This window comes from Scyliorhinus torazame, chromosome 8 (assembly GCF_047496885.1).
Source record: "Scyliorhinus torazame isolate Kashiwa2021f chromosome 8, sScyTor2.1, whole genome shotgun sequence".
In the NCBI taxonomy this organism is placed as follows: domain Eukaryota; kingdom Metazoa; phylum Chordata; class Chondrichthyes; order Carcharhiniformes; family Scyliorhinidae; genus Scyliorhinus; species Scyliorhinus torazame.
Genome location: NC_092714.1, coordinates 172,597,500 through 172,620,217, shown reverse-complemented (window position 1 = coordinate 172,620,217; position 22,718 = coordinate 172,597,500). Strand labels below are relative to the sequence as shown.

Genomic DNA, 22,718 nt, shown 5'->3' with positions numbered 1-22,718 from the left:
ACCTCCAGTTGAAGCGAAAAATGGCTCCGGTGATAGCCACAGCACAGGAGTGAGGAATGGGCCAGACCAATGCCACGTACAGCAGTACCGAGAGTGCCTCATTCCTGATGACCAGGTTCCTACCTGCAGTGAAGGGGTAACGTTGCTCCCACATACTCAGTTTTTGTTTTACTATAGCTACTCACTCTTTTCCGTTCCTAACACATGCCCTGATCTTTCCAAACCATGCCCCAGCACCCTCGGGCCTCTGACCTGACAGTGACGGGGACAAGGGATCAGTCAGCCCAGTTCCCAAACAACAGGAATTTGCTCTTGCCACAATTTACCTTGGCACCCAAGGCCAGTTGGAATTGGTCATAGATGTTTATCAGCCTGTGCACTGACAGCAGATCCGAGCAGAGGGTGGTGACGTCGTCCATGCAATTGGAGTCTTTGCCCTGAGTGCCTCCACTACCTGGGACTGTCACACTTCATATCCGAATCATTCCTGATGGATTCAGTAAAGGGTTCTATGCAGTACATGAACAGGACAGGAGAGAGAGAGGGTAACCCTGCCTGACTCCAGAAAAAGTTAGACAGATTAAAACCTAGTCTAACATTTCACAACTGATACCCACCCCAGTGAACCCCACCCCCTTACTTGGCTACTGAACTACCCTTTTAAAATCTGTTACAATTCTAGTTGATGTTATAACTAGATGGGAAGATCCTAGAATGGAACTCTGGCTCAAAAGGCTGTAACTTTTACATTTTCTTTGTCAAACGTGGAGGAACAGAGTCACAGGAACACTAATTAGTTTTAACAACAAGGAAAAACATTTATTAAACATGAAAAAATTGGATTATAGTACAATACTCTTTTACACCCTCCTTAGCTTAACAAATCTGCACCAATTTAAAGATTAACATCGAATACAAAGTACAGCTTAAGCTCCCATTAACACAAAAAGTCCCTTTTAAGCACATGAGATGACTGGTCAAATACACACAGTCCATTCTGAACCCAAGCTAGTGTCTGTGGATTTCCCTTCGGAATCTCCACAGATTATTTGTCACATGAGAGTTTCCAAAACCCATTCCTAAAACACACTTTAAATTATTCTCTCAGAATAATGGTTTCCCTTGGTGGTTTGCATTTTAAACTCCAGTCCATGTTTTACAAATGACACTTTTAAATAATGCTTATGCTCCACTAACAGAGAATCCAGTCCATGATTTTACACCAACTCCTTTAGGATTTCATTTTCTTGATGGCTGTGCAAACTGTACACAATTGCTTTAACTATCAATTCCCAGACTGTATTAACATGACATCAAATATGTGTGCAATGAAACTTCACTAGATTGATTCCTGGGGTGAGACAGTTGTCCTCTGAAATAAAATATTGCATTTACATAAAGCCTTCCACACCCAGCATAAGTCCCAAGGCACTCAAGTACTTTTGAAGTGTCGTCACTGTTGTAATATAGGAAGTGTGCCTGTTAATTTGTACAGAGCCAGCTCCCACAAACAACACTGTCATACTCCGTTTCTGTGATGTTGATTGAGAGATAAATATTGGCCAGAGCAAGAGAAGGTTGAGAGGAGATTTGATAGACATGTTCAAATTCATGAGTGTGTTACAGAGCGTAGATGAAGAGAAATTGTTTGCATTGTCTGAAGCATAGATTTAAGGTGACTGGGAAAGAGTCAAAGATTACATAATTCAAAACTTTTTTATACAGAAAATAGTGAGGATCTGGAATGTACTGCCTGAGATGATGGTGGATTCAATCATGTATTTCAAAATAGAATTGGATAAATGCCTTAAACGAGAATTTGCAAGGTCTCGGGAAAGGGTAGACTAGATTAATTGATTTTGCAGAGAACTGGTGCAGACTCAACAAGTTGAATGGCCACTTCCTGTATGAGAGATTGATTACAATGTACCTATGGCCTCTAGTTTAGAAACATTTGAAGTGATCTCATTGAGCTGTATGAAATTCAGAGAAAACGTCATGAGGTACATACTGAGATGCTTTGACAAAGGGTCATCTGGACTCGAAACGTTAGCTCTTTTCTCTCCCTACAGATGCTGCCAGGCCTGCTGAGATTTCCTAGCATTTTCAATTTGGTCTGAGATGCTGTTTCCCTTGACTGGGGAATTAGGAGTCAGAGACCCAATGACTTAGATGACTGAATTTAGTGTAATCAGGGTAAAAGTCAGCCATTTAGTACTGATATGGAAAATTTCTTCACTGACATTTGAGAGTCTCTGTGTTATGATTCCAGTTGTTATTACTACTGGACAGTCAGATCCCCAAACAGAACCTTGGCTAGATGGATTGAAACTTTTCTGTTTTTGTTTAGAGATGTGGATGAACATAGCCTCAGGACTGGTGATTAACTTTTAACCAAAGAATAAAACATTTATTAAACTGGAAAGGATTAACTATAATACAATACTACCATATCCCACCTATATCATTACAGATGTACACAGTTACACAAGTTACCAAAATAGATCTTATACTCTAATATTCTCAGTATGTACACAGTCCATGAAAACCAATATGCCAACAGATACATCACACTCTGAAACCAAGTGGTAGACGCCACCCACTATAATCTCTGTGGATCTCATCAAATCGCCCCAGATGCCTGTCACATTGCAAACTGGTTTCATTGGAAATCTGACTTCCACACAAGTGTTTCTAAACCCCACTCTCAAAGAAATATGCCTTAGAATCTTCTTCCAAACAACACTTTCTCTTTGCCTTAACTAAGGATCCACTTCCAGGATTTCAATCTTTCCTTTCAGTATTTCTCTGCCTTGGTTTGCCACGTGCATTCAAGCTCCCACACAATCTCTCAGATACCCAGCCATGCCAACAGGACACTACTGCTTCACCGGCTGTATGAAGATGTCACCAAACTTGGATGTCTGGCATCTCACTTTAAATCTAGTTCTTGCCATTGTCACTTTAACTCTGAGCACTTCATCTGCTTTTTACTTTAACTTTATCAACATGACCTTATTCAACTTCTTGTTTTTCTTTAACTTAACTGTCTTCCTGAGATGCACTTTTTTGTCCCAACTCCCTGGTTTCTGGACTTCTTTTCATTCCTTTGTGAAGTCTGCTCCCTGCAGCCTCTTTGTCCGGTACACCACCTCCTGTGTCCAGCTTAAAACTAAATTCAAAAGTTATTTCTCATCTATGGTTGCTAAGCAACAACCTAATTTTCCTTGAACCCTGTTTATTTTCATGTCATAAATATTTATATTAGAATGCAGGCACAGAAACAGGGGTAGATCATTACATAGAATTTACAGTGCAGAAGGAGACCATTCGACCCATCGAGTCTGCACCGGCTCTTGGAAAGAGCACCCTACCCAAGGTCCACACCTCCACCCTATCCCCATAACCCAGTAACCCCACCCAACACTAAGGGCAATTTTGGACACTAAGGGCAATTTATTAAGGGCATTCTGTCCCTCGAGCTTGCTCTGCCATTCAATGAGGTCATGGCTGATCTGATCTGTGGCCTAACTCCATATACCTGCCTTTGGCCCATATCCCTTAATACATTTGCTTAATAAACATTTATCTGTCTCAGATTTAAAATCAACAACTGATCGAGCATCAGTTGCAATTTGTGGAAGAGAGTTCCAAACCTTTACCATCCTTTGTGTGTAGACATGCTCCCTAACATCTCCAGAATGGTGAGGCCCACAGACTATACCCCACAGTTTAGACTATGCCCCACGGTTTAAAGTGACCAAGACCCACAGACATGCAGACCCCGTTGTTTAACATGAAGCTAACTGAGGTTTTAACCATTATACAGAAACACAAAATTAAGCTTACTTAAAACTCTGCCCTATTTCTAATACCCACAAATATAGATTAACTATAACTACTTCTCCGTTTCCTGACATCTGAAATTTCCTACCTTGGAGGGCGAAGAATGCAAAGAAGAACAAAGAAATGTACAGCACAGGAACAGGCCCTTCGGCCCTCCAAACCCGTGCCAACCACGCTGCCCGACTAAACTACAATCTTCTACACTTCCTGGGTCCGTATCCCTCTATTCCCATCCTATTTATGTATTTGTCAAGATGCCCCTTAAATGTCACTATCGTCCCTGCTTCCACCACCTCCTCCGGTAGCGAGTTCCAGGCACCCACTACCCTCTGTAAAAAAACTTGCCTTGTACATCTACTCTAAACCTTGCCCCTCTCACCTGAAATCTATGCCCCCTAGTAATTGACCCCTCTACCCTGGGGAAAAGCCTCTGACTATCCACTCTGTCTATGCCCCTCATAATTTTGTAGACCTCTATCAGGTCGCCTCTCAACCTCCGTCGTTCCAGTGAGAACAAACCGAGTTTATTCAACCGCTCCTCATAGCTAATGCCCTCCATACCAGGCAACATTCTGGTAAATCTCTTCTGCACCCTCTCTAAAGCCTCCACATCCTTCTGGTAGTGTGGTGACCAGAATTGAACACTATACTCCAAGTGTGGCCTAACTAAGGTTCTATACAGCTGCAACATGACTTGCCAATTCTTATACTCAATGCCCCGGCCAATGAAGGCAAGCATGCCTTATGCCTTCTTGACTACCTTCTCCACCTGTGTTGCTCCTTTCAGTGACCTGTGGACCTGTACACCTAGATCTCTCTGACTTTCAATACTCTTGAGGGTTCTACCATTCACTGTATATTCCCTACCTGCATTAGACCTTCCAAAATGCATTACCCAGTCGTTGAGGATATTAAAGACTGAAATCAATCTATTTTTGAGTAGATCATAGAAGTTACAATGCAGAAGAAGGCCCTTCGGCCATCGGGTCTGCACCAGCCCTTGGAAAGAACACCCTACTTAAGCTGACGCCTCCACTCCATCCCTGTAGCCCAGTAACCCCACCTAACCTTTTGGGCACTAAGGGCAATTTAGCATGGCCAATCCACCTAACCTGCACACCTTTGGACTGTGAGAGGAAACCGGAGGACCCCAAGAATCCCACGCAGCCGTGGGGAGCAAGTGTAAACTCCACACAGTCACCTGAGGCTGGAATTGAACCCGGGACTCTGGAGCTGTGAGGCAGCAGTGCTAGCCACTGTGCCACCGTGCTGCCCTAAGTACGAAGGGACTTTTTAAAAATATAAATTTAGAGTACCCAATTCTTTTTTTTTTCCAATTAAGAGGCAATTTTGCATGGCCAGTCCACCTACCCCGCACATCTTTTTGGGTTGTGGGGACGAGAACCACGCAGACAAGGGGAGAATGTGCAAACTCCACCTCGGATAGTGACCCGGGGCCGGGATCGAACCCGGGTCCTCGGCACCGTGAGGCAAGATCAGTCTGACCTGAATGACGTAGTCAGGTGTTGTATCTGCCCAATTCAGATGCTTTCAACCAGTTTATTTACTTAACTGTTTTACCTAGGTGTCCTTTTATACCGAGAACAAAGTAAACACAGGTATAAATTCAAACACTCTTCATTCAACACCATTACCTGTACATTACCCACAAAATATTCCCTAGAGGTACCCAAGATTAGTTTATACTACCCAAAGAAATGAAAAATGGCTTGTTTGAACTTTGGGTCTGATACTCAAGTCCCTCTGGTTTGACGTCACAAAGGTGTGTCTCACATGCTGTTCCTTCCTTCTCTGGTCAGTCGTCTTGATTGCCTCTGCATGGAATTTTCACTGCTGGTGTGCCTTTGGTCCCTGTTTTTATCCCCCCTCCCCTTGTGCCCTTTTGCCATTTCCTTTGGCTTTCTGCCAATGATGCATCGGGTGGGGGGTTTCAGCACCCAATGGTCCGGTTGATGACCATTTGACAGGACACCTGAGCCCTCCCCTGGTGGTGTGGGCTTCACAACCTGTTCCCATATAAGGCAACAGCAGAAACGCTGGGTGACTGAAAGTCTGGCTCGATCTCGGCTACTGATTTGATTTGATTTGATTTATTGTCACGTATACTGTGGTACAGTGCAAAGTATTGTTACTGACAATAGCCCCGAGCATATCAATGGTGTGCGATGATCTCCTGATGGGTGATTGACGGGGCAGGTCTAGACATGTTCCGGCAACTTGTCTGTTGGTGTATTTGACTTTGATCAAGTCTGAATTCCAACAGCCTGCCTGAGGTTTGATTGTAGTATGATTTTAAAATATCCAATTCTTTAAATTTGGATATTTAATTTAATCGGCCTTTAAGCTATGCCCTGGTAGGTAACCACGCGGGTTACTCCTGCTCCTATTTCTTGTATTAATATATTGAAGAGCTTTTATCAGGTCACTCCATAAACTTTTTATCTCTGGTGGAGAAAAGTCCTAACTTGTCAAATCTCTCTTCATAACCATCACCCTTTACCTCTGATAAGATTCTAGTGAATCTACACTACACCATCCCATTTGCTTTATATTGTTTCTGTATTGAGGTGCCCAAAGCTGTACATGATCCACCAATTACAATCTAACTGCAGACTTACTGTATCTTGTGGCTGTCAAGTTGAGGTTGGTGGATCCTTGGGAATCCTTTCAGGGGTGTATAAAATGTGAATGTTGCTGCAAGGGCGTGGTATTTAATAATAATAATTTTATTTCCCTCCTTTATTCAAATAGCACAGCTGAGAACTTGTGCACCAGGAAGATCAATGTCAGGCCTGGTGGATTCGCACAGTTAGTTATTGCAGGGTTTTTCAAAGAGGGTCTCGACCCTCAGAAGGGTCGTGGAGTTCAGAGTCACAAAAAATGTTTACGGCAAGGAGCAGAATGAAAGAGGGCAGACAAAGAACACAAAGTTTAGGCAAGAAATGAGAGAATAGATTAGGAGTGAAATTGATGTGGCGATTGATCTTATAGGAGAGCTGAAGGCAGGGAATGCCGGTTACAGAGGAACGCAGATGTACCTTATGGTAATTCTCAGCAAAATCACGTTGCCAATAATCCCGATTACAGAAATGGTACAGGGGAGCATAGCAGTAATGCATTTGACGGTGCGGCTGTTGCTGGTTGGAAAGGAGCAGGTGGGAGAGTTGCTACCATAGTCAGTGGTCGCATTAAAATTGCTCGTGTTTGAGTTAAAATCATCCGATACATCGGGATGGCCAATGCCCCATTGAGATGATCAATCCAGCTGGGACCAAACTTGTGGCCGGGTGAAATAAATCCAGGTGATGGGAAGGTGAATTGACTGCCCACCAGTTGTATTTGCAAGTGGCAGATATTCTTCAATAGTCACCTGTGATATTCCAAAGCAAAGACATAAAGAGATTCAACACACAGTCATGTAAACATGCACCAGCTCCATTCTTTTAAAAACCTTGTTCAGAGCACAACAAGTATAATGGTACCAGCACTGATGCATTTCATTCAAATGGCTGTTTTGTATGACTTCAATGTGGTGTGGTTGGATATTTTTCTTATCCACCAACTTATTACACAAGATATTGGGGCAGCATGGTAGCATTGTGGAGAGCACAATTGCTTCACAACTCCAGGGTCCCAGGTTCGATTCCGGCTTGGGTCACTGTCTGTGCGGAGTCTGCACATCCTCCCCATGTGCGTGGGTTTCCTCCAGGTGCTCCGGTTTCCTCCCACAGTCCAAAGATGTGCAGGTTAGGTGGATTGGCCATGATAAATTGCCCTTAGTGTCCAAAATTGCCCTTAGTGTTGGGTGGGGTTACTGGGTTATGGGGATAGGGTGGCGGTGTTGACCTTGGGTAGAGTGCTCTTTCCAAGAGCCGGTGCAGACTCGATGGGCCGAATGGCCTCCGTCTGCATTGTAAATTCTATGATTCTATATTGAAATAACAACTGCATGCAACACTCGCAAATATCTGACAATGGTAAGGCACCAGAAAAGAATATCCTGCATCCTGAGAGCATTTATAGTGTTTATATGTATTTTATCATTTTTAAATTGGAATGTTTGATTACGTTAAGTCTCATTTCTCAGTGTTCACTGCTGTTTGCCCTTTCCTGTTGGTCAGTCAGTGCCCAGCAGGGCGTGTGTGCAAGAAATGCATTGTCATGTCAATTTACTGTTTCTATAAACTGACATATGCCCATAATACTTTTGACGATGAAATTGGGAGCGGGAGATTTATGATTTTCAACATTTTACTGGTGGTTGGGGAGGGTGGTCTCTTCACAGAGAGAAAAAAATGTTTATGCAGAGCCCAATTTATGGTTTTAAAAATTGTAAAGATTTCTTGGGGAAAATACAATCTGTGTATTTGTTTTCTTTTAAAGTTTGCACCCAGTGATTCAGGACCTAATGGATTAAAGGTAAATGAACATGGTGTGGGTCCCAAAGATCGGCCAGTCGGCAAAAGTGTGTCCCGGGGAAAAAAGTTTGAAAAACACTGAGTTATTGGTGTAGCGATCTCTGGGCGGATATTGGGCCAAGACAGGTCTGGAAGTGGAAAAATAACCAGATTAGCAGCTGATTGAGAATCCTGAGAGAGGAGACGGGATGACCCAGACAAAGTCCCTATTAATGGATTTACAGGGCAGGGGGTAGGTAGGAAGGAACCAATACTTCAGCTTTGTCCAGCAATCTGGAATGATGATCAAGGCGAGCTTCATCCACTGAATGCGGCAGCTGGTTCTGTGACTCGATACCAACTAAAACTATGGTCCCAGTTACTGGAATTGGCAAAATGAGGAAATATCACACACTAAGTATTTTATCAGTGATGTTCCAATGCATGCAGGCCTTTAGACAGCAGAGGGAGAGGAATTAAAATCCTGAAATACTCAGCAGCTATGAGGTAGAGGAAAATGGTGCCAGTTTCTGATAGGGAGTAGTCATGCATTAACTATTCAACAGGCGTGTTTCTGGAAGTTCTGCCGAATAGAATATAGAAGTTTTTAAATCACCAACCACATCAATGTTCACTATCTGCTCATTTTGGAAAAATGGCATATAGATTCCACTAATAGGACATTGCCCAGCTTTACATTCATAAATATAAATGAACAAGGAATTTATAACATCATAATTTAGATAGGAGAGCCATGGTTACTAATCCATTTGAAATTAATTCTTCAACCAAAATTGCTTCAGAACCAATACGTGGATACATTCACAAATTATGTTTGCCTCATTACCTATCTACTTCTGGCATGGTAGCACAGTGGTTAGAACTGTTGCTTCACAGCGCCAGGGTCCCAGATTTGATTCCAGGCTTGGGCCACTGTCTGTGCGGAATCTGCACATTCTCCCGTGTCTGCATGGGTTTCCTCCGGATGCTCCGGTTTCCTCCCACAAGTCCCGAAAGACGTGCTGTTAGGTAATTTGGACATTCTGAAATGTCCCTCTGTGTACACGAACAGGTGCCGGAATGTGGCGACTAGGGGCTTTTCACAGTAACTTCATTGCGGTGTTAATGTAAGCCTACTTGTGACAATAAAGATTATTATTATTACTTGCATTGTCACCTTTAATGATCTTTGTATCTGCACATCACATTTATCTGATCTTCTGCTTCATCCATAATCTTACAATTATTTATTTTTCCTATTATTTTATTTCTTCGTTTCACATTTTGGCATTGCATTTTTGCTTGTTTCATCCATGTTATCTTGCTGTCTTTCACAATAACAATTGCACTTTCCCATAATTCTCCTTGTCAACAGCACATTTCAGTTTTGTTCTTTCAGTTCTAGGGTTTTGTCCGCAACGCACAGCTTGATGCCTTTCATTGCATTTTTCTTTCTCCAATCTTTTGCTTCTCATTTCCACTCAGTCGCTTTCCAATTGAAATCTGTTGCCTGGTGCTTTATATTATGTTTTTAGTCTATAGAATCCTGACTGCAGAAGGATACCATTTGACCCATCGGGTCTGCATTGACTCTCTGAAAGAGCACTCCATCTAGGTCCACTCCCCCGCCCTAGCCCTTAACCCTGCACATTGATCAGACCAATTCACCTAACCTTCACATCTTTGGACTGTGGGAGGAAACCAGACCTCCCGGAGGAAACCCACGCAGACATGGAGAACGGGCTCACGCCCAAAGTCACCAAAGTCGGGGATCAAGCCTGGGTCCACGATGCAGTGAGGCAGCAGTGCTACCAACTTTGCCACCTTGCCACCCACTGCAGTTATTGCAGCTAACGATGGTAGTGAAGAATGGAAACTGGTTTAACTACTTACCATGGTTTATTCTTTATCTATGTTATAGATAAATTGCATGATATTTTATTCCTCCAAAGAATATACTTTGCTGTATATTTTCTATTCCAGAAAGCTGTAGACACTGAGTAATTGAATAGATCACCAACTGGCATAGACATATTCTTGAACTATAGGGGCAACAAAGGTTATGCGGAATAAGCATGACAATGGAGTTGAGACCAAGATCAAATCCGCCATAATTCTAATGGTAGGAGGGCCATATAGAATTTACAGTTGAAGGAAGCTATCGGGTCTACACCGGCCCTTGGAAAGAGCACTCTACTTAAGTCCACGCCTCCACCCGATCCCCGTATCCCAGTAACCCTACCTATCCTTTTTGGACAGTAAGGGCAATTTATCATGGTCAATCCACCTAACCTGCACATCTTTGGACTGTGGGAGGAAACCGGAGCACCCAGAGGAAACCCACGCAGACAGGGGAGAACGTGCAGACTCCGCACAGACAGTGTCCCAAGCCGGGAATCGAACCTGGGACCCTGGAGCGGTGAAGCAACTGTGCTAACCACTGTGCTACCGTGCTGCCCACATATGACCTATTCTTGATCTTGTGTTGGAGGGAAGATTATTGATAGAGCAGCTGAAAGATAGTTGGGCTTAAGGCATTCTCATGAGAAACACCTGCAGCGATGATCTGGGACTGAGGTGGTCGGTTTCCAACAACCGCAGCCAACTACTTTTGTGTAGGGTATGACTTCAACCAGTGGTGAATTTCCTCCCCTGTTCCCATTGACTTCAATTTTACTTGTGCTTCTTGATGCCATCCCTGCTCAAATGTAGCCTTTATGTCAAGGGCAGTCATAGTAACCTCGCCTCTGGACCAAGGCTGTGATGAGTCCTTGGCAGAACCAAAACTGAATATATCATTGAATTTTACTGTTCTATCCTTCCAACTAATAGCGTACAATTCAGAAAACTCAAATCAATCAGCAAGTTGATGACAAAGGTTAACGTTCAAGGATGGGACACGTAATCCAAATACTTAATGTCTTAACTAACGCGGTCTATCTTTCCAGAAATTTATTATTTGTGAATCTAGCATGATGCTTTTGTTTTCTCTTTTACTAGTTGGCCTTTACAGTACTGATAAAAATTATTTGTGGATATTCTCCCTTTCCAAACAATTATAGGAAAGGCTCGACAAACAAAACTTCAAGAGTCTTGCATTATGAAGCCTAACTTACTCTAAGTTTAAGGATATTTATTTCTACTACACAGAATTAGAACAAGCAAACTGAATATACAATGACTTTAAAAATGCTCGTTGATTTTTGTTGACTCGTGCCCAATTATCCTATGACTGCGTCCATGTGTTTTAGTGTGTGTGTAAATGCAGTTGCAGCCTGCAAATTGCTGTTCTCAACTAACTTGTTCTGGGTGGCTGGTTGTTTGTTTAACTTGTAGTAGGAAGTTGCATGTAGGTGTTCGGAAACCTCTAATTGTCGGGGCTCATCTAGTATGTTTTTTGTGAAACATTCTAAATACTGTCAGACATGGTTTTATCCCCTCAGATACTTGAAATAATAATGGAAGAGTTAGGTTTTTTTGTTCACATAACTAAATGTCTGCCTGCTTGGGCTAATCATTCCACTTCTGGCATTAATATGGCTACCTTAATAAACTGTAATATTGGATCAGTGAAAATCATCTTGAAAATATTTCAATTTGATACAATATTAATTCATTGTTTTATTTTTTTCTTAGTGTGGGGAATCTTTCAATGAAGATGATGTGATTGTACTGAATGGGAGTAAAGAGGAAATGGCAGATCTTCAAAGGAAAATGGAGGAAAGAAAACTCAAAGCCAAACTGTTGAAGGTAAGAAATGAAATCATAAAAACTGGATAAAAAGGGCCACCATTGTCCATGGAGTTTCAGCCAAGTTTGCTTACCTCTGACCATCCAACGAGCCTTGTCTGTCCTCATGACAATTTGGGGGATTCCTGGTGCAGTATTAACCTTTTAAACACAACCATTTTTTTTTCGATTACATTACATCAGTATAGGATAGGAATAGCCACAGCAGGATTTAAAGACAATCGTATGAATTTTAATGTCAATCCCAAAAAGCAAGGGGGGCCAATGGAGCAGAAAACAGCAGTGCAGGATTCTGTAGGGGTCAGCATGCATGTGTGGAGAGTTAAATCAGAGAGAATGGTTAGGAGGGCTTGCTCTGTTCAGTGCTTTAGCTTCATCCAGACTTGATGTTAAACTGAAGTCTTTGACAAGCTACTATTGGAGATTTTGAAGTATTTTATCAAATGGTAGGGCTGGCGTGAGGGGCTGAATGGTCTATTCCTGTTTCCAATTTGTATGTTCATATAAGTATAGAATTAGACAAAGGGTAGAAAATTGGGTTAACAATTGGTTAGAAAGCAGAGCAATTCCTTACTTGGAAGTGAGAAGCAGCCAAAGGATTGTGTTATGCACTTCTCCTGTTCACTAAATATCAACTTCTTGGATATTGGTCAGAGACATTGGTATTCAAATGTGCTGGCAACACTAAAATAGGGAAAGAGGTTGGTGTGGGGACGGACGCTGGAGAGAAATTAATCTTGTTGATGTAATGGATGTGGAAAAAGAGGCTCTGCTTGTGATTGAGCAGGACACCAAAATTCCACGCTTCCAGACGTAACCAAAGGTGGTACCTCGGAAAGATAGTAGAAGAAAGAGCGGAGCCACGTAGTATTGGTGGCAACCAAAGAGGATTACTTTGATTTTGCTATCATTAACCTCTCCTATCCAGTGTTATCTGCCTTCTTATGGCATTCTTCATCTGCTGGAAATTTCTACAAATTGAACTGCCACCATCTGATGGGAAATTGAAACAGGAAATGCTGAAATTCCTCAGTAGGTTTGGCAGCATCTGTGGAAAGAGAAACCATGTTAACATTTCAGGCTACTTCAGGTCCTACATTCGGCAGAAAAATACTTTGTGAACTGTGGAAGTATTTTCTGCCAAGTTCTGACTGGAAGTGAAGGTTTAATGATGACACAATGGTTAGCACTGCTGACTCACAGTGCCAGAGACCCGGGTTCATTCCAACCTTGGATGGCTGTCTGTGTGGAGTTTGCACATTCTCACCGTGTCTGGTGGGTTTCCTCTGGGTGCTCTGCTTTTCTCCCAAGGTGGTCTTTGATTATGCTGCCCGCTTTACCAAGGCAGCGGGAGGTGTCGACGGGGTCAATGGAATGGGAGGCGGTTTTGCGTGATGGATTGAGCTGTGTTCACGACTCTCTGTAGTTTCTTACAGTCTTGAGCTGAGCAGTTGCCATACTAGGCTGCGATGCAGCCAGATACGATGCTTTCTATGGTGTGTCTGTAAAAATTGGTAAGAGTCAATGTGGGCATGCCGAATTTTCTTAGTTTCCCGAGGAAGCATTGGTGGTATTGTGCTTTCTTGGTCGTAGCGTAGTCATGAATGGACCAGGACAGATTGTTGGTGATGTGCACACGTAGGAATTTGAAGCTGTCAACCTTCTCCACTTCAGCACCATTAATGCAGACTGGGGGATGTACGATATTTCGCTTCCTGAAGTCGATGACCAGCTCCTTCATTTTGCTGACATTGTGGGAGAGATTGTTGTCGTTACACAACTCCACTAAGTTCTCGACCTCCCTCCTGTATTCTGACTCATTGTATTTGAGATCCGACCCCTCTGGTCGTGTCGTCAGCAAACCGTAGATGGAGTTGGAGACATATTTTGCACAAGTCGTATGTGTGTATAGTGAGTATGGTAGGGGGCTAAGTATGCAGCCTTGCAGGGCCCCGGTATTGAGGACTGTCGTGGAGGAGGTGTTGTTGTTATATTGATTGTGGTGTATGGCTCAGGCACCAATTGCAGAGGGAGGAGCAAAGTCCTAGGTTTCAGAGTTTGCATTTGAGGTTGGCTGGAATTATGGGGCGGGATTCTCCCCTACCCTGCGGGGCTGGCCGTCCCGGCGCCGAGGAGTGGCGTGAACCACTCCGGCGTCGGGACGTCCAGAAGGTGCGGAATCCTCCGCACCTTCAGGGGCTAGGCCGGCGCCGGCGGGGTTGGCGCCGCATCAACCGGCGCCGAAGGGCCTCCGCCGGCGAATTGGCGCATGCGCGCCAGCATGTGCTGGCGTCATCCCAGCGCATGCGGAGGGGGGTTCTTCTCAGCGCCGGCCATGGCGGAGGTTGACAGCAGCCGACGCGGAGGGAAAGAGTGGCCCCACGGCACAGGCCCGCCCGCGGATCGGTGGGCCCTGATCGCAGGCCAGGCCACCGTGGGGGCACCTCCTGGGGCCAGATCTCCCCCGCCTCCCGAGGACTCTGCTGGCCACCCGTAGAGCCAAGTTCCGCCGGTACGAACCTGGTTTAATTTACACCGGCGGGACCGGCCGAAAGCGGGACTGCCAAGGTGCCAGGTTGGCACTGTCAAAGGGCGGGGATGGTAGGGAAATTAGTGGAGCTTAGGTTGAAAGGGACATATCCATATCTACCGACACAGCCTCCGAAGTCAGATCGGCCTTCTTGAAAGTGAACCCTCGGAAAGCAGCAGGTCCTGACGGAGTTCATGGTCGTACACTCAGATCTTGCAAGGACCAACTGGCGGGCATGTTCGTGGACATCTTCAGTCTCTCACTACTCCATTTCAACATTCCCACCTGCTTCAAGAAGACCACCATCATACCGATGCCAAAGAGGAACCAGGCAACGTGCCGCAACGACTACCATCTGGTGGCCTTGACATCTATCATGAATGAAGTGCTTAACAAGGTTGGTCATGAGACACACAGCTCCATACTCCAGAATAAAGTGAAAGTGTTCTCTGCCAGTATGCCAAATTCCAAGATCTGTGAGATGAAGATGAAATGGAACGCCCACCAATGGAGGGAATCCCGATGGTCGGGATAAAAACAGGTTTCACACCGGTCGTAAAACTCATTGCGAGTCTCCCAGCTCGCCCTGCCTTTATTCACTCTAGCTTGTTTGTATGTCTGGAAGCCCAAAAACCTTGAACTGCATTGCTTACATTCAATTTGACAGACTATTTATTGCCTTTTACAAGCTTTCATTTTGGCAGGTCTTGACACTTTCAAAGGGAGGGTTGAAATTGTTTTTATTTCTATAGCTCTGCAGGGATCCATTAACATTAGCTGTTTATCTCACCCCAGTTTTATTTAAGAAGGTGTTTCTCCATTCCCAAGAACACCCAGCTACTGAGAACAAAGAGACAGCCTCTTTAACCAAAAAATAGGCTGTTTAAAGAGTTTAGGGGTTCAGGTGGGGACATTTTCATTTTATTATCAAAGAACTGTATTTGAGATATCGACAGACTGTTTAAAGGGTTTAAAGGCTCCATATGGGAAGAACAGATGAAAGGCCCCCGACCTGAACCCTCAGCACAAACCTCTCTGACCTCCCATGAAAGTCCTCCCTCGGCGCCCTGATGGCATTTGTCGGGAGCGTACTCACTCCCTTGCCACCCCTCGGACTGTAAGCCGCCAGGTCCCTGTTTCTCAGGACTTGCACCAATTTGCGCCAGCGGGACTCCATGCTGGGAATAGACCGGAGCATTCCAGGTGTCAGGTTAATTGGGCACCTTGCTTGAAAGTTCCATTCAAAACAGGTCTGATGAGGTATTTGCATGTTCCCGCTGGGTCTGTGCAGGAAATTCATTGGGATGTTGTGAAACACGTCCGGACTAGTGGTGCAGATTGGGAGACTCGCAATGGATTTCACAACCAGTGTGAAACCTGTTTTTGGCTCAGCGCCTGATTTACCAGGCCATTGGGATTCCCTCTGCTGGTGTGCGGCCCCAGGGAATCCGGGCCTTTGATTCTGGGTAAACCCATTTTTCTGAACCTAATGGTTGACCGTTTAGTTCTCTGAATTATGTTTGTGTTACATATAGAATTGCCTGGCAATGACCTTGGAACTCTGTTCTGATCAAATTTGCAGGTTTGTGTTGCATTAAAGGGGAAGAAAAGTGTCAGACAATTTTGTGGTCCAAAGTAAGCGCATACAGTATATTTGATGATGTATCGACGATATTTGATTTAGATAAAATATGCTTTTTTCTTTTCCATTCGTGATCAGGAAGATCCCCGTGTCCTGAGCCTAATGTGGAGATGAGTGGGGGGGGGAAGAAATGAGGTGCATTAACTTCATATCAACCTGGATATAGATCTGCAATGATCTGAAAAGATAGATCAATTAGACTGGGACTATATAAACTAGAATAAATTAGAAAGAGATCCAATTTGGGCAGCACAGTAGCACTGTGGTAGCACAATTGCTTCACAGCTCCAGGGTCCCAGGTTCGATTTCGGCTTGGGTCACTGTCTGTGCGGAGTCTGCACATCCTCCCCATATGTGCGTGGGTTTCCTCCGGGTGCTCCGGTTTCCTCCCACAGCCCAAAGATGTGCAAGTTAGGTGGATTGGCATGATAAATTGCCCTTAGTGTCCAAAATTGTCCTTAGTGTTGGGTGGGGTTACTGGGTTATGGGGATAGGGTGGAGGTGTTGACCTTGGGTAGGGTGCTCTTTCCAAGAGTCGGTGCAGACTTGATGGGCCGAATGGCCTCCTTCTGCACTGTAAATTCTATGATAATCTATGAAAAAATGTCATTAAAGCATATAAAATCTTAAAGGGCTTTTAAAGTGGGCACCTGAGCAGTGGGAGAGAACACATCTTGAGTGAGACACAATCCGACTAAGAATATTTGGGAATTTGGATCAAAGTGGAAGAAAAGAGATGCTCTTTTGCTTTTTGTTTTCAAATTTCACTCTTGTTATGGGCCAGGGTTTAGAAAACTCCAAAATATATCATGGAGTTCAGCTGACCGACAACTGTTTATTGAATTTGGCTAAGATGAGCACAATAGCCTGCCTTTCAGGTGTTATTCAACAGTTCTTAGGCGCTTTTAATCAAAAAACAAGCTTTATTCTACAAATTTTGTTAACATTTGTATCAACACACACAGTAAGAATTTTTATCAACTACAAACATAAAGACCCCACACAGCTACAGTAATCTGTGTATAACCCTGAATGAATTCCCCCTTAACTGTTCCAATTCAATAACAAAATCCAAGTAAAACTAGAAACCTCTTTTCAAACGCGTAGCCCGGCATGCAGGGCATTCTTAACTGACATAAGACCTGTTAATGATATGTTCCCCTTTTGAAACAGTAGGTTTGAATTCCTTCGAGAAAGCAATTATCTTTTTTAAGTTACCAAGTAGTCTGGAAGCAGCTTTTAAAATGAAGATAAACACTTCTTTCAACCTGTGCAGTTCAAAAACAATCCAAACTCGAAGTGAAAGTAAGAGCCACAGCCCAGCTCCACAATGACATCACTGAAGCCATGTGAAAAGACAAAAACATTTCTGCAAGAGACTATCCAGTTAGGATACCAGACGAGAAACCATAAGCAATTTGCAATTTGTAAAACTGTGAGGAAAGGATGCTTCATCCCAGAAGTGATGATTTTGACCAATAGGCAAACTTAAATTTAAACACAGAATTAACCACATTAACATCAAAGGAATAGCTTTACAATTAACAGTTAAACAGTTCTTAAAAGAAGTAAAAACGTTAACTTATAGCCTAGACCTTCACTATATATATTCCAACCAAGCAACCAAATACAGTTCAAATACCACTTATTTGTACACCGACTGATCCATCCCCCGACTGCACTTCGGAAAATCGTACCACAAGACGATGCTCCTTCACCCGGCATACAAGCAGAAACTTAAGCAGGAGAATCCAGTTAAGAAGGTCATGCAGTGCTGGTCCGAGGCAACGCAAGAGCTCCTACACGAGTCAGTGGACTGGCCCATATTCAAGAACTCAGCAGCCAACCTAGACGGATATGCGCCACCATCACAGAATCGATCAATAGGTTTGTCGAAGATTGCGTGCCAAAGAAGATGGGTTATGCGTTCACCAACCAGAAACCATAGTTTAACCAGGAGATCCACTCCCTACTGAAGTCCAGGTCTGAGGCATTCAAGGCAGGCGACCCTGACCTATACATGAAATCTAGGTACGACCTCCGCAAAACCATGAGGGATGCCAAGAGACAATACCAGACTAAGGCAGAGTCACAGACTAATGAATAGACTCTCTCGGTTGTGGCAAGGCTTAAATAATGTAATGGGCTACAAAGCGAAACCAAGTAGAATCTCCAGCAACAGAGCGCCCCTCGCCGATGAACTCGATGCATTCTTTGCTCATTTCAAGCAGGAACACAACAAACCCTTGTCAACTGCCCCAACAGCCTCAGATCATAGAATTTACAGTGCAGAAGAAGGCCACTCAGCCCATCGAGTCTGTACCGGCTCTTGGAAAGAGCATCCTACCCAAGGTCAACACCGCCACCCTATCCTCATAACCCAGTGACCCCACCCAACACTAAGGGCAATTTTGGACACTAAGGGCAATTTATCATGGCCAATGCACCTAACCTGCACATCTTTGGACTGTGGGAGAAAACTGGAGCACCCGGAGGAAACCCACGCACACACGGGGAGGATGTGCAGGCTCCGCACAGACAGTGACCCAAGCCGGAATCGAACCTGGGATCCTGGAGCTGTGAAGCAATTGTGCTACCCACAATGCTACCGTGGTGCCCCACCCATACCAGATACACCCATACCTACCGTCACAGCCTCAGAAATCAGATCAGCTTTCTTGAAAGTGAATCCATGGAAAGCGACGGGTCCCTGGTCGTGCACTCAGATCCTACGCGGACCAACTGGTGGGTATGTTCACAAACATCTTTAACCACTCCCTACCCCGTTCCGAGGCTCCCACCTGCTTCAAGAAGATCACCGTCATACCGGTAGAAGAAACAGGCAACTGTCATGTGAGAGTACCTTTAAGAAATGGGTGTTTAAGAAATGTACCTTTAAGAAATGGGTGTTTATCAGTGATGTCAGAGTGTGGGTGGAGCTGGGCTGTCTATCAGCTTTTTACTTTCGTTTTAGGCTGTTTGCTGCAGGGTGTGTTTTAGTTTCGTTTTCAGAGCTGGGCAGCTGCAGTCACAGCCATTAATCTAAAAACTGTAAATCGATCCTTTGGTGATTTAAAACTAATAACTGCTCTTAGTAGTGAGTTTAACCTGATGTGCTTCTGTTAAAAGTTCTTTTTTAAGTCTTTTGGATGTTAAAAGGGCAGCTTAAAGGATTACTTAGTGTTGTATTCTTTGGGGGTTGTATTTGAATTGATGGTTGCTAAGATGTTCACTATGTTTTAAAAAAGGTTAACTTGAGTTCATAGAATAAACATTGTTTTGCTTTTAAAAATACTCTTCCATTTCTGCTGTACCACTCTACTGCATTGGTTTCGTGAACTTAAAAGACAGTGAGGGGTGATCATATTGTAGTTGCTTTCCGGCATGGTATTCTAGTTTAAGTAGGGAGTGTGTTGTGGACAATGACTCTTTCAGAGGCTCTGAGGTTTTTGGGCATGGAGACGGTCACACGCAGTATCTTACGGACAGAGACTAAAAGCAGACTTAGATTTGGCAAAAACATTGCAGTTCACAATACCTGACAAAATATGCGAAAAGATGGGGCAATTATGGCAGTGGCTAAGCATTTAAAGTTGCCTGAGATATAGTTTGACTCATTGGAAGTGGCCACAGGACATGTGGGTATTACTGATTCAAACAAAGCTGGTAGGGAGGGCTAGTGAAATGTTTGCATCACTACCGGAGGAGGTATCTGGGACGTATGAGGAGGTGAAAAAATACATCTTGTTGCGTATGAACTAGTGCCTGAAGCTTACAGACAAAGGTTTAGAAATTTAAGGAAAGAATTTGGCCAATTATACATGGAGTTTGAAAGGATCAAACAGAGTAATTTTGATAGGTGGATAAGGGCTTTGAAAATAGACCAAACGTATGAAGCTCTCCGAGAAATTATACTTTTGGAGGAGTTTTAAAGTTCAATTCCTGATGTAGTGAGCACTCTTGTGGAAGAACAGAGGGTTAAAACTGCGAGATTAGCAGCAGAAATGACAGATGATTATGAATTAGTTCATAAATCAAAGATTGGTTTCCGACATCAGTTTCAGCCTGTGAGGGACAGAAACTGGGGCCATGAGAAATACTCAAGTGGTAAAGGTAAAGGTGATCTGATGGTAGATAATAAGGAGAGTGTACCTCAGACTAAAAAATAAATCCAGGAGGGTGGAAGAGACATGAAAAGTTTCAAATGTTTTCACTGTAATAAACTAGGCCATGTAAAGTCACAGCGTTGGCAGTTGAAGAAAAGCACTGGGAAGGCTGATGTGGTAAAACAGAATAAGACAGTAGGGTTTGTTAAAGTGGTAAAGGAAAGCCTAAGTGAAGCGAAGGACGGACAAAAGATTGTACAGCCTGATCAATGGGTGATTGATACTAAGGTGCCAGACCTCTTTAAAGAATTTACTTTTGTGGGTAAAGTTTACTCATGTGTATCAGGAGGAGCAGGTAAAGCAGTCACAATTTTAAGAGATACAGGAGCTAGTCAATCTTTAATGGTAAGTGATGAGGAGTTATGTAGTTTGGGAAGAATGTTGCCAGAAAAGGTGGTAATATGTGGAATTCAGGGTGAGAGGAGTAGTGTTCCATTGTATAAGGTAAGGTTGGAAAGTACAGTGAAGAGTGGTGAAGTGGTAGTAGGAGTAACAGAGAAGCTATCTTGTCCAGGAATGCAGTTTATTATGGGTAATAATATAGCTGGATCGCAGGTGTGAGTGATGCCTACTGTGGTTGATAAACAAGTGGAAAATCAGACAACTGAAGTGTTGAAGGACGAGTATCCTGGGATCTTTCCGGATTGTGTAGTAACAAGGTTGCAAAGTCACAGGTTAAGACGAGGATAAATCGAAGAGTGAACATGAAGTTGAAGTGCAATTATCAGAAACGATTTTTGATCAGATGGTTGAAAAAGAACAAGGATAGGAGGATGAGGTGGGTATTTTTAGTTCAGGAAAATTGGCGGAGTTACAACAGAAAGATATAGAAATAAAACGCATATATCGGAAAGCATGTACAGAAGAGGAATCTGAGTGTATACCAGAGTGTTATTACCGTAAAAGTGATGTCTTGATGAGAAAATGGAGACCTTTACATATGCAGGCGGATGAAAAATGGGCAGAAGTTCATCCAAGTAGTACTGCCGGTAGGGTATAGAAAGGAGGTGTTGCGAGTTGCACATGAGGTACCAGTGGGAGGTCATTTGGGAATAAGGAAAACTCAAGCTAAAATCCAGAAACATTTTTATTGGCCTGGACTACATAAAGATGTAGTTAAATTTTGTCAATCATGTCACACATGTCAAGCGATAGGGAAACCTCAAGCAGTGATAAAACCAGCGCCCTTAATACCCATTCCAGCATTTGAGGAACCTTTTACAAAGGCCCTAATCCTGCCGAGCAGGATTCTCCGGCGTGCGATTAGGGAAGCCCCCTTCCCCATGTGTAACTCTGGCTGCTCCGATACCCCGAAGATTGCCACTATTGGGCATGGCTTCACCCTCATCCCCACAACCTTGGACATTGCCTCGGAGAAGGCTGTCCAGAACCCAGCAAGCTTGGGGCAAGCCCAAAACATGTGGGTGTGGGGCCCCTCTGGCACTGCTCACATTTGTCCTCCACCTCCGGGAAGAACCTACTCATTCGGGTTCTGGTCAGGTGCGCTCTGTGCACCACTGTGAGCTGCATTAGGCTTAGCCTTGAGCAGGAGGTGGTGGAGTTCACCCTGCTCACTGCTTCGCTCCAGAGTCCCCATCCTACCTCTGTCCCCAGTTCGTCCTCCCATTTTTGTCTGATTGCGTCCAGTGGAGTCCGGGCTCTGTCCAGTAGCTGTCCGTATATTTTCCCACATAGCCCCCCCCTTCTCGTTGCTTGTGCCTATCAGGTCGTTTAGTAGTGTGCTTTCTGGGGCCCCAGGGTACCCCACTGTCTCTTTGCGGAGGAAGTGTTTTATTTGGAGGTGTCTCATTTCCTGTCCTTTTGCTAGCCTCCACTTCCTCGTCAGTTCGTCTAGTGTCGACAGTCTGTGCCCTACATAGAAGTCCCCGACCGTCAATGTGCCCCCGTCCCGCCTCCATCTTTTGAAGGTGGTATCTAGCATGGCTGGGGGGAATCTGTGATTGCCGCAGATGGGGGCCATGGGGGACATTTTAGTTATCCCGAAGTGCTGTCTGAGCTGGGTCCATGTTCTCAGCGTGGCCGCTACCACTGGGCTTGTTGTGTATCTTGTTGGGGGGGATGGGAGTGCTGCTGTAGCCAGGGCCGAGAGTGTCATTCCTTTACAGGATGCCTCCTCCATTTGTACCCAATCTGTGTCAGGTTCTTGTACCCATCCCCTCACACTTTCTGCCGTTGCTGCCCAGTGGTAGTATTGTAGGTTTGGTAAGGCCAAGCCCCCTTTGATTTTCCTCCTTTGTAGTGCCTGTTTTGGGATTCTCGGGTTCTTACCCCCCCCCCCCCCCCCCCCACACACACACACACATAAACGCCATGATTAGACTGTCTACGTTTTGGAAAAGGCCTTG

General features: G+C 44.2%; 1 protein-coding gene across 4 annotated transcripts in view; it reads left to right on the top strand.

Moving 5' to 3' along the window:
• The window catches only part of rtf2 (replication termination factor 2), a 303,881-nt gene that overhangs the window by 190,261 nt on the left and 90,902 nt on the right, over window positions 1-22,718 (top strand). For all 4 annotated transcript variants that reach the window (XM_072514520.1, XM_072514519.1, XM_072514518.1 and 1 more), the window contains exon 6: window positions 11,901-12,014. In XM_072514520.1, the coding sequence (XP_072370621.1) occupies window positions 11,901-12,014 (114 nt within the window). The remainder of the gene's footprint in view (window positions 1-11,900; window positions 12,015-22,718) is intronic.